Source organism: Erythrolamprus reginae, chromosome 13 (genome assembly GCF_031021105.1).
Source record: "Erythrolamprus reginae isolate rEryReg1 chromosome 13, rEryReg1.hap1, whole genome shotgun sequence".
Classification (NCBI taxonomy): domain Eukaryota; kingdom Metazoa; phylum Chordata; class Lepidosauria; order Squamata; family Dipsadidae; genus Erythrolamprus; species Erythrolamprus reginae.
In genome coordinates this window covers 15,634,534-15,650,186 of record NC_091962.1, presented here as the reverse complement: position 1 = coordinate 15,650,186, position 15,653 = coordinate 15,634,534, and the positions used below count along the sequence as shown (strand labels likewise).

Here is a 15,653-nt window from a genome sequence, read left to right as displayed (position 1 = left end):
GCCGCGTGGCCCCCGCCTCCAGGGGGCGCAAGGGAGGAGCCGTTGGACTTATAGACCGCTTCGGGAGGGAGGGAGGAAAGGAAAGAAGAGAAAAGAAGAAAAGGAAGGAAGGAAGGAAAGTAGGAATAGAATCAGCCTCTTGCCCCCAACAATCGGGGCCCGTAGTGAGAGTGGACAAGATGGTCGGGGGGGGGGTCGTCCTTCCTAGGTTTGGGGCAATTGGGGAGACCCCCTACTCCTCCCCCCACTTTCCTCTCCTCCCTCCCTGGTTATTGTCCCGGCCTCGCCCACCCCCCAACCTCTCCGGCCAGGCCAAAGGGCCTTCCTCACTCCCCACCCCCCACCCCAATGAGCCCCAAAGTCCCTGGGAAGATTGGGGGGGGGGGATTTGCCCTGCATCTTGGGCTTCGAATTCCTCTCCCCCATTTGGGGGGGGTCATGGGAAGCCTGGGGATGCGGCCCCTAACTCTGCAGAGGGCAGTGATGGGCGTTTGACCGCTTGTCGTATCCATTTTAAAAGAACAGCAAAAGAGGAGGAAGTGTTGAGCGGGGGGCGGAGGTCCCCAGAGGCCATCCAGACGGTCTGGCTTATTTTGGCGGGGTGGGGGGGGTGGGGGTGTCTTCAGCTGGATTCATGTAGCCTGAAAGAGAAGAGAGATGAAAGTTGAAAAAATAATGTCCGAGCAAGAATTCAATTTTTTTTTTGTAAAAAAAAAAGTTTTTTTAGCCATATTAATTGGATTTTATTTTAGATATGTACATTGTATATTGTTGGATATGTTGTGAGCTGCCCCGAGCCCTCAGCATACAAATCCCACTAATAAAATAATAAATACATAATGAATTTTTTGCCCTCCTGCGAAAGATTTCGGAGCCGGAAGCTGCGGGACTCCAGCCTCCATCATCCCCAATCAACTGGGGTGGAAGGAAGGAAGGAAGGAAGGAAGGAAGGAAGGAAGGAAGGAAGGAAGGAAAATATAGAGAAAGGAAGGAAGGAAGGAAAATATAGAGAAAGGAAGGAAGGAAGGAAGGAAAATACAGAGAAAGGAAGAAAGGAAGGAAGGAAAATATAGAGGAAGGAAGGAAGGAAGGAAAATACAGAGAAAGGAAGAAAGGAAGGAAGGAAGGAAAATATAGAGAAAGGAAGGAAGGAAGGAAAATACAGAGAAAGGAAGGAAGGAAAATACAGAGAAAGGAAGAAAGGAAGGAAGGAAAATACAGAGAAAGGAAGAAAGGAAGGAAGGAAGGAAAATATAGAGAAAGGAAGGAAGGAAGGAAAATACAGAGAAAGGAAGAAAGGAAGGAAGGAAGGAAGGAAGGAAAATATAGAGAAAGGAAGGAAGGAAGGAAAATACAGAGAAAGGAAGAAAGGAAGGAAGGAAAATATAGAGGAAGGAAGGAAGGAAGAAAGGAAGGAAGGAAGGAAAATACAGAGAAAGGAAGAAAGGAAGGAAGGAAGGAAGGAAAATACAGAGAAAGGAAGAAAGGAAGGAAGGAAGGAAAATACAGAGAAAGGAAGGAAGGAAGGAAGGAAAATATAGAGAAAGGAAGGAAGGAAGGAAAATACAGAGAAAGGAAGAAAGGAAGGAAGGAAGGAAGGAAAATACAGAGAAAGGAAGAAAGGAAGGAAGGAAGGAAAATACAGAGAAAGGAAGGAAGGAAAATATAGAGAAAGGAAGGAAGGAAGGAAGGAAAATACAGAGAAAGGAAGAAAGGAAGGAAAATATAGAGAAAGGAAGGAAGGAAGGAAAATACAGAGAAAGGAAGGAAGGAAGGAAAATATAGAGAAAGGAAGGAAGGAAGAAAGGAAAATACAGAGAAAGGAAGAAAGGAAGGAAGGAAGGAAAATATAGAGAAAGGAAGGAAGGAAGGAAGGAAAATATAGAGAAAGGAAGGAAGGAAGGAAGAAAGGAAGGAAAATATAGAGGAAGGAAGGAAGGAAGGAAGGAAAATATAGAGGAAGGAAGGAAGGAAGGAAGGAAGGAAGGAAGGAAGGAAGAGAATAACCAGACCACACTCACTGCTGGACACAGGCTGGGATGTGAATCTGTTCAAGGGGGACAATTTGGCCCAGAGCATCCAAACCATCGACAAACTTCACTTTCTGGCTGAACTTGGTACTGTGGAAAGGAAGAAGAGAGAGCGGTGACCAGTGTCCTTGCGTTGCCATTCCCACCACTGTGGCTGCAATGCAAAGGGGCTTATTTTTCCCCAGACCAAACCTGGGCCTCCTTCTAGTGGTTAAACAGGGGCCTGCGTATGTGGCCCCTCTCGGCATCTTCACACCCACCTGATAAAAGGCTTAAACACGGCCATCAGCGCTTTGATGTACCACGTGGGATGAACAATGACCAAAGATTTCAAATTCTTCCGAAGCCTGAAAAATAACATGGAAAGGGACAGTGGAACTCCGTGCCACAGGATTTCCATAGCCTGCGCTGGTTTGTCCTTCATCTCGGGGGTGGGGGGATAGGTGGGAGGAAAAAATATATTAAATAACCATCTGAGGTTGAAGCCAAGTTCACATGAAATTCTGGGGAGGGGGAGGAGTGAAAATATCAGGGGGCAGGGAGGGAGGGGGCCCTTGAAATGGCTTTGCTTTCATTTCAATTCCTCTCACCGCCGGTCGATGGCCTGGTAACACCGCTTGATCCAGGCAAAGGAAGGGAACCGATTCCGGGGAGTGGCCCCGTTCAGACAGACCAGCATGTAATTCTCGGCCACCATCAGCTCCAGAGTTCCTATGATGTACCTGCGGGGTAGGACAAAAGAGCCCCGAGTCCATTGCCTGCACCTGAATCCAATTTAATCCCCTCCCTCAACATCAGAACAATCTGAAAGACAATCGCTGGAGAATGTATAATTTTCATTTCTCTCTTCTCTTCTCCTTTCCCTGTCTTCCTTCCTCCCTTTTTTCTTTCTTTTCTTTTTTCTCTTTCTATCTCTTCTCTTCCTTCATTCCCATCCTCCTTTCTCTTCTTTCTTTCTCTTTTTCTCCTCTCCCTTTCCCTCCTTTCCTTTCATTCTTGCCTTCTCTTCTCCCTGTCCTTTTTCCTCTCCTTTTGTCTTTCTTTTTCTTTCATTCTTTTCTTTTTTCTCTTTCTATCTCTTCTCTTCCTTCCTTCCCATCCTCCCTCTCTCTTCTTTCTTTCTTTCTCTTTCCTTCCTTTCCCTTCCTCTTGCCTTCTCTTCTCCCTCTCTTTTATGCTCTCCTACCTCCCTTCCTTCCTTTCTCTTTCTTTTCTTTTGTCTTCTTCTCTTATCTCCTTTCCTTCCCATCCTCCCCACTCTCTCTCCTTTCTTCTTTCTTTCTCTTTCTCTCTTCTCTTCCTTTCCTTCCTTTCCATTCCTTCTTGCCGTCTCTCCTCCCTCTCTTTCTTCCTATCTTCCTTCCTTCCTTCCTTCCTTCCTTCCCTGCTTCTTCCTTCCTTCCTTCCCTGCTTCTTTCTTTTTCTTCTTCTTTTCTTCCTCTCTGTCTCTTTATTTCTTTTCTTCTTCGTTGCATATAAAACAACCAACAGCTCTGCCCCAATTTCCTTTCAAGGCTCGGTTCGTGGAGAGCAGACAATCGCATGGCAAACCTGTAGTAGCAGGCAGCTGACACACAAACACACACACACCCTTCCAACGAGGAGTGTTTACACACTATCCCGGCCTGCTACAACTTGCCTTTTCAGCCGCTCTGTTTCCAAATAACCAGCCGGAAGGATTGTTTTTATTTCAGATTTCAAATAAATACAAAGATTTATTTTTATGCGTCTTTTCACTACTTGGAGGGCTAGCTAACCACGGTTAAACCTATCACAACCCTGGTTGTCTTTTTCCAGAGCGCGGACTCTCGAACGCCTTTCTCCCCAGCTCAGGTAGAGGGACAGGGGGAGCTTACCTGAAGAGGTTCTCCATGATGTAGGGATAATTGGGGACGCTGCTTTCGGGTAAGTAGCAAGAAGCAAAGACGAGGACGGCGTTCAGACCTTCCCCGCAATAGCCTGGGCAAAGAAAGGAGTGCAGAGGTCAGATACCTTAAACAAAAGAAAACACCAGGAGCCACAAAACCTGGCTGGGCGTCTTTCCACGGCCAAAATCCAGGCGGGAAGATAAATTCTCGAGCCAAAGTCTATGTACAAGATTATTAACTCTTCAAATGTCCAAGGTTTGTCAGGCAAAAACACTCTGCACATGCTCTTCTCCTCCAAAAGGCATGAAGAGCACCTTCCAACTCCTCCCTTGTGCTCACTTCCTCCTCCTGAGCCTCCGTAACTGCTCCTGCCTCCCCTGCATCCTTCTCACCCGAGCATTCAGGATCCGCCCCGAGTCCTCGGAGAGGAGCGGCAGACAAATCTAATAAATTATAATTATTATAAATTATTATTATCAGGTCCCTTATCTACTCTTCCTCCTCCTCAGACCCTGGCAAGGCCCCAGTTCTATAGCCTATGTAGGATCCTCGCCCCCAGACTCTCCCTCCTCCTCCTCCTCCAGCTCGCTGACTGACTCCTCTGAGAGCCACACAATCCAACCGTGCCCAGACGGCCCCCAGTTCATCGGGCTCAAAGTCCATTGCTGGAGGGCCTGGCTGCGAGCCAACCACAACACTACCTGGGATCGAACTCCTGATTGTGAGGCGAGAGCTCCACCTCCTAGGCCACCGCACCACTCAATGTTAAAGGGTTCAATAAGGTTCAGGTGGGAAGTGTTTTTAATAGGAAAGTGAACACAATAACAAGGTGACACAATCTGAGGTTAGTTGGGGGAAAGATCAGAAGCAACATGAGAAAATATTTGACTGAAAGAGTAGTAGATGCTTGGAACAAACTTCCAGCAGATGTGGTTGGTCAATCCACAGTCACTGAATTTAAACATGCCTGGGATAAACATCGATCCATCCTAAGATAAAATATACAGGAAATAGTATCAGGGCAGACTACATGGACCAGGAGGTCTTTTTCTGCTGTCAATCTTCTATGTTTCTATGAATGAGGAAAGGAGGGAGGAAGGAAAGAAGGAAGGAAGGAAAGAAAGAGAAGGAAGGAAGGAAGGAAGAGAAGGAAGGAATGAAAGGAAGAGAAGGAAGAAAGGATCCACAGTCACTGAATGTAAACATACCTGGGATAAACATAGATCCATCCTAAGATAAAATATACAGGAAATAGTATCAGGGCAGACCAGATGGACCAGGAGGTCTTTTTCTGCCCTCAATCTTCTATGTTTCTATGTTTCTAATTTAACAAGCCAGGAATGATGGTTTGGTGGTTTAAGATGGTGCCAAATTAGTCCAGGGGATGAGCCTACCTCCGTGGGAGATGACCTTGGTGTAGGGCTCAATGATGCTTAGATCCACTTTGTGTTCGTGTTCGTCTCCCAGGAAGATGCGCCACACCCGTCCATCGGGACCTTTGGTGTCCACCACACGTCCAGTGCAAAACTTCTCCGGAAGGTTAGCCTCCACTCGCCTGGCCCGGGGCAGGTCGTCTGGAGAGACAGAGAAAGCAGGCGTCAAATCCCACCGGAAGAAAACCAGGAATTTCTTAACCTTCTGTTTCCTTGAGACTTGAACCCAGGACCTCACCTTCCCATTCGAATTCGTGCCCGCTCTCGGGGCCTTCTTGGAACTCGCTTTCCGACGGCGTCTCCAGCTCGTCCAGGTTGATGTCCAAGCTGTCCTCTGGGGTGCTTTCGGGCAGCTCCCCGGATTTGACCGAGCCCTCGCTGAGGTCAGGGACCTCGAGACGCTTCCTCATGTGCCTCCGACCGCAGAGTTCCAGGGTGTTGGAGGAGACTGCGGAAGGAGGAAAGGATTTGTAAGTCTCTTGCCCTGGGTGGCGGTTGGGGTAGAGTGCCTTGAGCAATGGAGGCTCTATGGGAAACACACACACACCCCGCTAAAAACAGCAGTATTTTTCCTGAATCTTACCTGGACTCAATTCGGAACTGGAGGGCTCAAGGTCTTCCCCAGAGGTTTCCTCCGGCAAAGGCCTGTTAAAAATAAAAAAAAAAAGGGAATTTTTAAATTATTATTTATTCATTTATCTATTATTTTGTCCAATGTATAATAATACACAATGAAGGTTATATAGAGGATATACTCGAGTAAGATATATTAGAGAAAGGGTAGAAGTGGAAAATATAGGAATGGAATAAATAAATAAAATATAGGAATAAAATATATCAATAAGAGAATAGAAGAATATTGTAGAAAAGTATGAGACAGATAGAAGAATAGTAGATATGATATATGAGATATAGAATAGAAAGAAAGAAGGAAAGAAAGAAAGAAAGAGAGAAAGAAAGAATAGGGAATATAATGAGGAATAGAAAAAGAATAAGAATAGAATAGAATGAAAGAAAGAAAGAAAGAAAGAATAGGTAATATAATGAGGAATAGAATAAGAATAAGAATAGAATGAAAGAAAGAAAGAAAGAAAAGAAAGAAAGAAAGAGGGATGCAAACCATGAGGGCTAGAAACCTGAGGTGGACGCCCAGGGTTCACTTTCCTATTGTGAACACAAGAACAAGGGGGCACAATTATTATTGTGCTTGGTTTATTATTATTAATATTGATTGTTTCTTCATTGCTTATTTGACCCCTATGACAATCATTAAGCATTGTACCACATCATTCTTGACAAATGTCTCTTTTTCTTTTATGTCCACTGAGAGCATCTGCACCAAAGACAAATTCCTTGTGTGTCCAATCACATTTGGCCAATAAAATTCTATTCTATTCTATTTATATGGATGTCATTATTTGTTTGCATGGTAGAGAAAAATAATTTTTAAAAAAAAGATATCTAAAGAAAACCTTCAGAATTATGACTAGCGCTACGTGAAGCTACATAGCTCGGGTCACCAAAGGTGAGCAGCAATATTTATTTATTTTATTTATTTATTTATTTTGTCCAATACACAATGAGGGTTTTAGTGGGTATATATCTATATACCCATAGTAAAATACATGATGAAGGTTATAGAGGACATACTCATAGAAAAATATATTTAAGAAAGAATAGAAAAGAAGATATAGGAATAGAACATATCAATGAAAGAATTGAAGAAGAGATATAGGAATAGAAGAAAGGAATAGGAGATATAGGAGAGCAATAGGACAGGGGATGGAAGGCACTCTAGTGCGCTTGTACTCGCCCCTTACTGACCTCTTAGGAATCTGGAGAGGTCAACTGTGGATAATCTAAAGGTCAAGTGTTGGGGGTTTGGGGATGACACTATGGAGTCCGGTAATGCAGTGTTTCCCAACCTTGGCAACTTGAAGATATTTGGACTTCAACTCCCAGAATTCCCCAGCCAGCATTTGCTGGCTGGGGAATTCTGGGAGTTGAAGTCCAAATATCTTCAAGTTGCCAAGGTTGGGAAACACTGCGGTAATGAGTTCCACGCTTCGACAACTCGGTTACTGAAGTCATACTTTTTACAGTCAAGTTTGGAGCGGTTGATATTAAGTTTAAATCTGTTGTGTGCTCTTGTGTTGTTGTGGTTGAAGGTGAAGTAGTCGCCGACAGGCAGGATGTTGCAGCATATGATCTTGTGGGCAATACTTAGATCTTGTTTAAGGTGTCTTAGTTCTAAACTTTCTAGGCCCAGGATTGAAAGTCTAGTTTCGTAGGGTGTTCTGTTTCGAGTGGAGGAGTGAAGGGCTCTTCTGGAGAAGTATCTCTGGACATTTTCAAGGGTGTTGATGTCTGAGATGCGATATAGGTTCCAAACAGATGAGCTGTATTCGAGGATGGGTCTGGCAAATGTTTTGTAAGCTCTGGTAAGCAGTGTGAGATTGCCAGAGCAGAAGCTACGTAGGATTAGGTTTACAACTCTTATAAATAAATATAAATATAAATTCTCAAAATAAATAAATAACTATATCAAGTTAGAAAGACAATTCAATCAATAGGGACTCGAATCTTGGGAAGGGGGTTGGACTAGAAGACCTCTTGGGTCCCTTCCAGCATTAGGATTCAAGGCAAATTTGCAAGTTTGCAACCCTCTTCAATTTAAGCCGGTATCCGGTTTTATTTCTCAAGGATGCGATTGGAGGGTGGGTGGGAAACAGCAGGAATTGGGAAGGGAAATTGAATCCTAGCCAAGGAAACTTTTTATTTTATTTTTGGTATTCAAGGGTAGACTTCTCCTGAACCTGGAGTCCCCCTTACCGTGGGAATTCATCGTCCTGCCACTCTTCTCTCAGTTCCATGTCTTGGATACTTGCCGACACTTCTGTAGCTTCCTGCTTAAGCCTGCAAAGGTAAGAAGAATGTGCACGGGTTATTTCCCACCTGTCCTGTTCAGCATGGATAAAATTATTCTTCGTAAACAGTATATTTGGTAAGTTTTTTCTTTCCTTTACGTGCACAATTCGTACGACTTTTGAGGGTATCCTGTAGCACGAATCCCAGCGGCCGATTAGGTCCCACCGAGTTGGCCTTCTCCGGGTCCTGTCGACTCAGCAATGTTGTCTGGCGGGACCCAGGGGAAGAGCCTTCTCTGTGGCGGCCCTGGCCCTCTGGAACCAACTTTCCCTGGAGATCAGAACTGCCCCCACCCTCCTTGCCTTTCGTAAGTTGTTGCCACCAGGCATGGGAAAATTGACACCTCCCCTAACTAATGTTCTATGTATGGTTTGATTGGGTTGCGTGATTATTTTATTAATAACGGTTTTTAAATTGTGTTTTGGATTTGTACATTGTTATGATTGTTGTGAGCCGCCCTGAGTTTCACATCCAACATTTTATTCGCTTATTTTTAATTTATTTTAAATTTAAATGTATTTATTTTTTTTGCCCAGTATCTATTGGTGGCATACAGAGACATACTAATATTAATATACATGACACTAGCAAAAGATCAATAAATATACTCTGCTCAAAAATAAACTGCGGAGAGGGGCGGCATACAAATCTAATAAATAAATATAAATATAAATATAAATATAAATATAAATAATATAAATATAAATAATATAAATATAAATATAAATATAAATATAAATATAAATATAAATATAAATATAAATATAAATATAAATATAAATATAAATATAAATATAAATATAAATATAAATATAAATATAAATATAAATATAAATATAAATATAAATATAAATATAAATATAAATATAAATATAAATATAAATATAAATATAAATATAAATATAAATATCACTTAAAAAACAGAATATAACACCCAAGTAAATCAAACATTTGTGAAATCAAACTGTCCACTTAGGAAGCAACATTGATTGACATTCCATTGCACCCGCTGTTGTGCAAATGGAATAGTTGTGCAAATGAAATATTCAATGAGAATATTTCATTCATTCAGATCTAGGATGTGTTATTTGAGTGTTCCCTTTATTTTTTTGAGCAATATTATTATTATTATTATTATTATTATTATTATTATTATTATTATTATCATCATCATCATCATCATCATCATCATCATTATTATTATGGTATTATTATTGTTGTTATTATTATATTATTATTATTATTATTACTATTATTATTATTATTATTTAAGTTGCCGTGATAGACAAAAACTGGTTATTTTTCTGGATCCAGAGGCCAAACGTTAGTTGAAAACAAGTCACAGCTTTAAGACAACAAAATTGCTAATTATTATTAGCTGGGCCCAACAAAACAGGTGGAGGGATTCCTGAAGGTTATTTAGTCCCTCCCTTGCTCGACACCTTTTCATTCCTGCCTGAATGGGGGGGGGGCTAGTAGACCTCCAAGGTCCCCTCCCATTCTGGGATTCTTGTGGGGCTGAGTCCACTCTCCAAAAAGACCCATTTAAAAAACTAAGTGTATGGGATTTTTAAAAAGTATTAAATTGGGTTTTTAGATTATTTAAAATAGGACTTGAATCTGCTGTTGTATTTTGACATGTCGTAAGCCGCCCTGAGTCCTTGGAGAAGGAGGACATACAAGTCCAATCAATCAATCAATCAGTCAGTCAGTCAGTCAGTCAATCAATCAATCAATCAATCAACAAACAAACTTTGGCTGTTTTCTTGGTGCGCCTTGCAATGTCCCACCCAAATCTCTCTCTCCGTTTTCACTTCTACTCTCCTTTCTTCTTTGGCACAGTAAAAAACTAGGTGTGAAATAAACGTGTGTTTCCAGCCCTCTTTCTTTCTGGTTAATCCTTGAGATGGTTAATCCTGGCACGCCCAGGAAAGAGAAAAATCTACCCCTCCCTCGGTGTTTTAAATATACAAAACCAGCAAAAAGCGCCTGGAAGGCTTTGTTTATAACGCAGAGGTCACCAAAGTTGGGCGCTTTTATTTTATTCATTCGCTTGTTTTTGTCCAAGTACCTTTTGGTGGTATACAAAGATATAATAATAATATTTATATACATGATGTACTAGTAAAAGATCAATAAATATTCACTGCTCAAAAATAAATAAATAAAGGGAACACTTAAACAACACAATAAAACTCCAAGTCAATCAAACTTCTGTGAAATCAAACTGTCCACTTAGGAAGCAACCCTGATTGACACCTGCTGTCGTTCACATTCAACTTTGTACAGGACAAAGGATTCAGTGAGAATATTTCATTCATTCAGATCTAAAATGTGTCATTTGAATGTTTCCTTTATTTTTTGGAGCAGTATATTTATATATACAATGAATAAATCAAGAGAAACACTAGGACAGGGGACGGAGGGCACGCTGGTGCATTTATGCACGCCCCTTACTGACCTCTTAGGAATCGGGAGAGGTCAACAGTGGACAGTCCAAGGGTCAGGTTTTGGGGGTCAGGTGATGATACTACACAGTCTGGTAGTGAGTTCCAGCATCAACTCCTCGGTTACTAAAGTCGTATTTCCTGCAGTCGAGTTTAGAGCGGTTTAGATTAAGTTTGTATCTGTTGTGTGTTCGTGTGTTGTTGTGGTTGAAGCTGAAGTAGGAAGGACGTTGTAGCAGAGGATTTTATGAGCGTGTTGAAGGCGACGTAGTTCTAAGCTTTCTAAACCTAGGATTGTGAGTCTCGTTGAGTAGGGGATTCTGTTGTGAGTGGAGGAGTGGAGGGCTCTTTTCGTAAAGTATTTCTGGATGTTTTCTAATGTATTTATGTCCGAAATGCGGTTTGGGTTCCAGACAGATGAGCTCTATTTGAGTATCGGTCTGGCAAAAGTTTTGCATGCTCTGGTTAGTAGTGTGAGATTGCCGGAGCAGAAGCTACGTATGATTAGTAGGTTAACAACTCTTGAAGCCTTTTTGGCGATGTTGTTGTAGTGGGCTTTGGCACTTTGGTCATTTGATGTGAGTATATTCCAAGATCTTTTACGGAGTTGAAATCCACACCGTAGTAGTAGTAGTAGTAGTAGTAGTAGTAGTAGTAGTAATAATAATAATAATAATAATAATTTATTAGATTTGTATGCCGCCCCTCTCTGAGCACCCCAACTTTGCAAACTCCTGGTTTTAGTGTCCACCTGAAATCTAGCCATTCTTGCTTCCAAGAAATTCCCAAGCAGGCTGCTCCTGGCTCTGGTGTCAACTCTCCCAGAATTAGCATGCAGATAGAATGCCCCGAAACCTGGAGGTTCTACTCTTTGCTTATTAGTGGCTGGTGAATTCCAAACAAGGTGAGTCAACTTGGATCAACAGCTTCCCCCGGGGCGGGGGAGTGAAATTATGCCAGACCACACCAAAAAAATGTATCGCCGGGCGCCGAAACCCGTAATTAGTGCTGGGGGGAAGGAGCGCGGAAGTATTTATGTCCATCCGAAGGGCATTGCAGGAAAGAAAGAGAGAGAGAGAGAGAAAGAATGAATGAAAGAGAGAAAGAAAGAAAGAAAGAAAGAAAAAGAATGAAAGAGAGGAAAGAAAGACAGAAAGAGAGAGAGAGAGAGAATGAATGAATGAATGAGAGAGAGAGAAAGAAAGAAAGAAAAAGAATGAAAGAGAGAGAGAGAGAAAGAAAGACAGACAGACAGAAAGAAAGAATGAGAGAAAAAGAAAGAAAGAAAGAAAGAAAGAGAGAGAGAGAGAGAGAGACGCAGAAAGAGAGAACACATCCTAGATCTGAATGAATGAAATATTCTCATTGAATATTTCATTTGCACAACTATTCCATTTGCACAACAGCGGGTGAAATGGATTGTCCATCAATGTTGCTTCCTAAGTGGACAGTTTGATTTCAAAGACGTTTGATTGACTTGGGAGTTCTATTCTGTTTTTAAGTGTTCCCTTTATTTATTTATTTTTGAGCAGTATATATTTATTGATCTTTTGCTAGTATCATGTATATAAATATTAGTATGTCTCTGTTTGCCGCCAATAGATACTGGGCAAAAAAATAAATTTAAATTTAAATTATTTAAAATGAATTAAAAATAAGTGGATGTGAACTGGACCATTGCCGTGGAGACAAAATCCAGATCTTTAATCCTGCGTGTGACGGTTATTATTATTATTATTATAATTATAATTATAATTATAATTATTATTATTATTATTATTATTATTATTAATTAGATTTGTATGCCGCCCCTGTCCGAAGACTCGGGGCGGCTCACAACATGACAATAACACAAGATTGCATTTACATGGTGCTGGTCATTGGGACAGAGGCCTTAGGCAGAACTCCGCGTAAACAGGATGGTCAGAAGGCCGGAAGGGTTGAAATTAAAACCCAGGACAATTTAAATGGCCCTTTTGCCGGCAGGCAAAACATGATGTCCAAAACGTGCCTAGTTAATGAAACAGTTCAAAGTGTTTCCAATAGCAGAAGGACCAGCCAACATCTTCCAGGTCAAAATTTAATCTCTGCCTTTGGGCCACTTGGGGCAAATTGGGTTTGGATCGGGGTTCAGGGATCCAACACCTGAAGCCCTTTCCAAGTTTTCTCGTCCCTGAACTGGGCGTGAAAACCTGCAGCCCCACGATTGGTGCCTCTTTAATGTCAAGTTCTCAGTATCGAAAAGCTTTGTAAAAGAGTAAGCCAAATTGGGAAAGCGAAGCAGGGATGGGAGACCACCAGGCGATGTTGGCTTTTTAAAGGGAAACTTCCATATTTTATTTTATTTTTAAATGAAGGATAAGCCTTCAAAGCAACAATGAGGATTTGCTTTCCCGTTCCAGAAAAACTAGAGAATTGGCTCGAAGACGTTTAGCCCACAATGATAAAAAATAAGATTTAAAATAGCTTTTTATTTTCCCGAACGCTCTCACTCTGCTAAAGAAATAATCCCCACAACACTGTCAAACTATTTACTAAGTCTGCACGACTGTTACTACTAGTTTTTTTCTCATCGTTCCTAACACCCGTTTCCTCCCACTTATGACTGTATGACTGTAACTGGGTTTATCCTGAAGATTTTTATTAATATTGTTTCTTCGTTGCTTATTTGACCCCTATGATAATCATTAAGTGTTGCACCTCATGATTCTTGACAAATCTACTGTATTTTCTTTTATGTACACTGGGAGCATCTGCATCAAATTCCTTGTGTGTCCAATCATACTTGGCCAATAAATAATTCTATTCTATTCTATATTCCATTCTATTATATTCTATATTCTCTTCTTTTATATTCTATACTATTCTATATTCTATTCTCTTCTATATTCTGTTCTACACTGCTCAAAAAAAATAAATAAAGGGAACCCTCAAATAACACATCCTAGATTTGAATGAATGAAATATTCTCATGGAATACTTTGTTCTGTACAAAGTTGAATGTGCTGACAACACAATGAAATTGATTTGTCAATCAGTGTCGCTTCCAAAGTGGAGCTTGATTTCACAGAAGTTTGATTGACTTGGAGTTATATTCTGTTGTTTAAGAGTTCCCTTTATTATTATTTTTGAGCAGTGTATATATTTGTAGATTGTTGTGAGTTTGGGTTTTCCCCCCTGTGTAATATTTTGAGTGTCTTTGCGACGTTTCTGCGAAATCACATTCACCATCATACACACAACAATATATACTATTTATTATATTATGCTTATATTGCATCTTATGATTCTTGAAAAACTTACCTTCTATTCTATTCTATATTCTATTCCATTCCATTTTAATTCTTGACAAATGTCTCTTTTCTCTTATGTCCACTAAGAGCATCTGCATCAAAGACAAATCTCTTGTGTGTCCAATCACACTTGGCCAATTTTTTTTAAAATTCTAATAATTCTAAATTAAGGGCTGGGCAACCACCTGGTTACAGGTAAACTTTGCCTTGCTTTAGCGAGGCGGTGCTGGTTTATTTATGTTTGGGAAGATTTCGCCTGGGTAGTTTATAAAAAAAAAATTCTCGTAAAAAGGGGAGGGGATCGAATCTCGCCGTGTTGCCAAGCAGAAGATCGGGGGGGGGGGGGACCTGGCTTACCTGCCAGGTAGGGGTGGACTACAATTCCCACCAACACCCCAAAGGCCAGCTTAGAGAGGGAATGCAACCTTACAGGGGGTGTTGTGAAGACGTTTAGCCCAGGTTAAAGAAAGAAAGCACACACCGTTGAGACCTTGCTAAGGACTCACCTTTCCGAGGGAAGGGTCCTTCGGCTGCCGTCTCCCGCAAAGGAACCCATGGAGGGGGAGAGAGTTTTGCCCGGACAGGTGTGATTCCAGCCACCCCTGTGGGTGATGGACACCCGAACTCACACCACCGCAGCCCTGGAGGTGTGGACATGCCGAGCGGAAGCCGGAGGAAGACACATCCCAAACTGGTTTTTCTGCTCGGAGAAGTTGGCGGAGGGAGGGTTGGGTCCTAATGCCCGAGTCGAGCACCTGGGAAAGAAGCCACCGGTGGGCTGGGGACGATGGGGTTTTTGGAAGAGTGGAAGTTTGGGGGGGGGGGGGCTTGGTTTGAATGCCGCGCAAGGGAGAAGGGGCCTAGATTGGTAGCCAGGTTAGCTGGTGGGTGTTGGAACAGGAAAGCTCAACCATGGCGACTTGAAGAACCAGGACTTCAATCATGGCCACTTTAATACCCATGGACTTCAATCACGGCCTCTTTAAGCCCAACCATGGCCACTTCAAGAACTGTGGATTTCAACCATGGCCATTTTAAGATCAACCATGGCCACTTTAAGAACTGTGGATTTCAACCATGGCCATTTTAAGTTCAACCATGGCCACTTTAAGAACTGTGGATTTCAACCATGGCCATTTTAAGATCAACCATGGCCACTTCAAGAACTGTGGATTTCAACCATGGCCATTTTAAGTTCAACCATGGCCACTTTAAGAACTGTGGATTTCAACCATGGCCATTTTAAGATCAACCATGGCCACTTCAAGAACTGTGGATTTCAACCATGGCCATTTTAAGATCAACCATGGCCACTTTAAGAACTGTGGATTTCAACCATGGCCATTTTAAGATCAACCATGGCCACTTTAAGAACTGTGGATTTCAACCATGGCCATTTTAAGTTCAACCATGGCCACTGTAAGAACTAGGGACTTCATGACAACTTTAAGAACCATGGATTTCAACCATGGTCTTTTTAAGTCCACCTATGGCCACTGTAAGAACTAGGGACTTCAACCATGACAACTTTAAGAACCATGGACTTTAACCATGGCCTTTTTAAGTCCAACCATGGCCACTTTAAGAACTGTGGATTTCAACCATGGCCATTTGAAGTTCAACCATGGCCACTGTAAAAACTAGGGACTTCATG

General features: G+C 41.7%; 1 protein-coding gene across 1 annotated transcript; it reads right to left on the bottom strand.

The window, feature by feature from the left end:
• Positions 1-300: 300 nt before the first annotated feature.
• BNIPL (BCL2 interacting protein like) lies at positions 301-14,706 on the bottom strand. Its single transcript, XM_070766628.1, has 10 exons — positions 14,506-14,706; positions 8,164-8,247; positions 5,915-5,976; positions 5,570-5,779; positions 5,293-5,472; positions 3,887-3,989; positions 2,621-2,752; positions 2,291-2,377; positions 2,022-2,120; positions 301-641 (listed from the first exon to the last, which is right to left on the bottom strand). Exons 1-10 carry the CDS (start codon positions 14,553-14,555, stop codon positions 623-625), a joined length of 1,026 nt encoding a protein of 341 aa, XP_070622729.1. The 5' UTR covers positions 14,556-14,706; the 3' UTR covers positions 301-622.
• Positions 14,707-15,653: the final 947 nt, after the last annotated feature.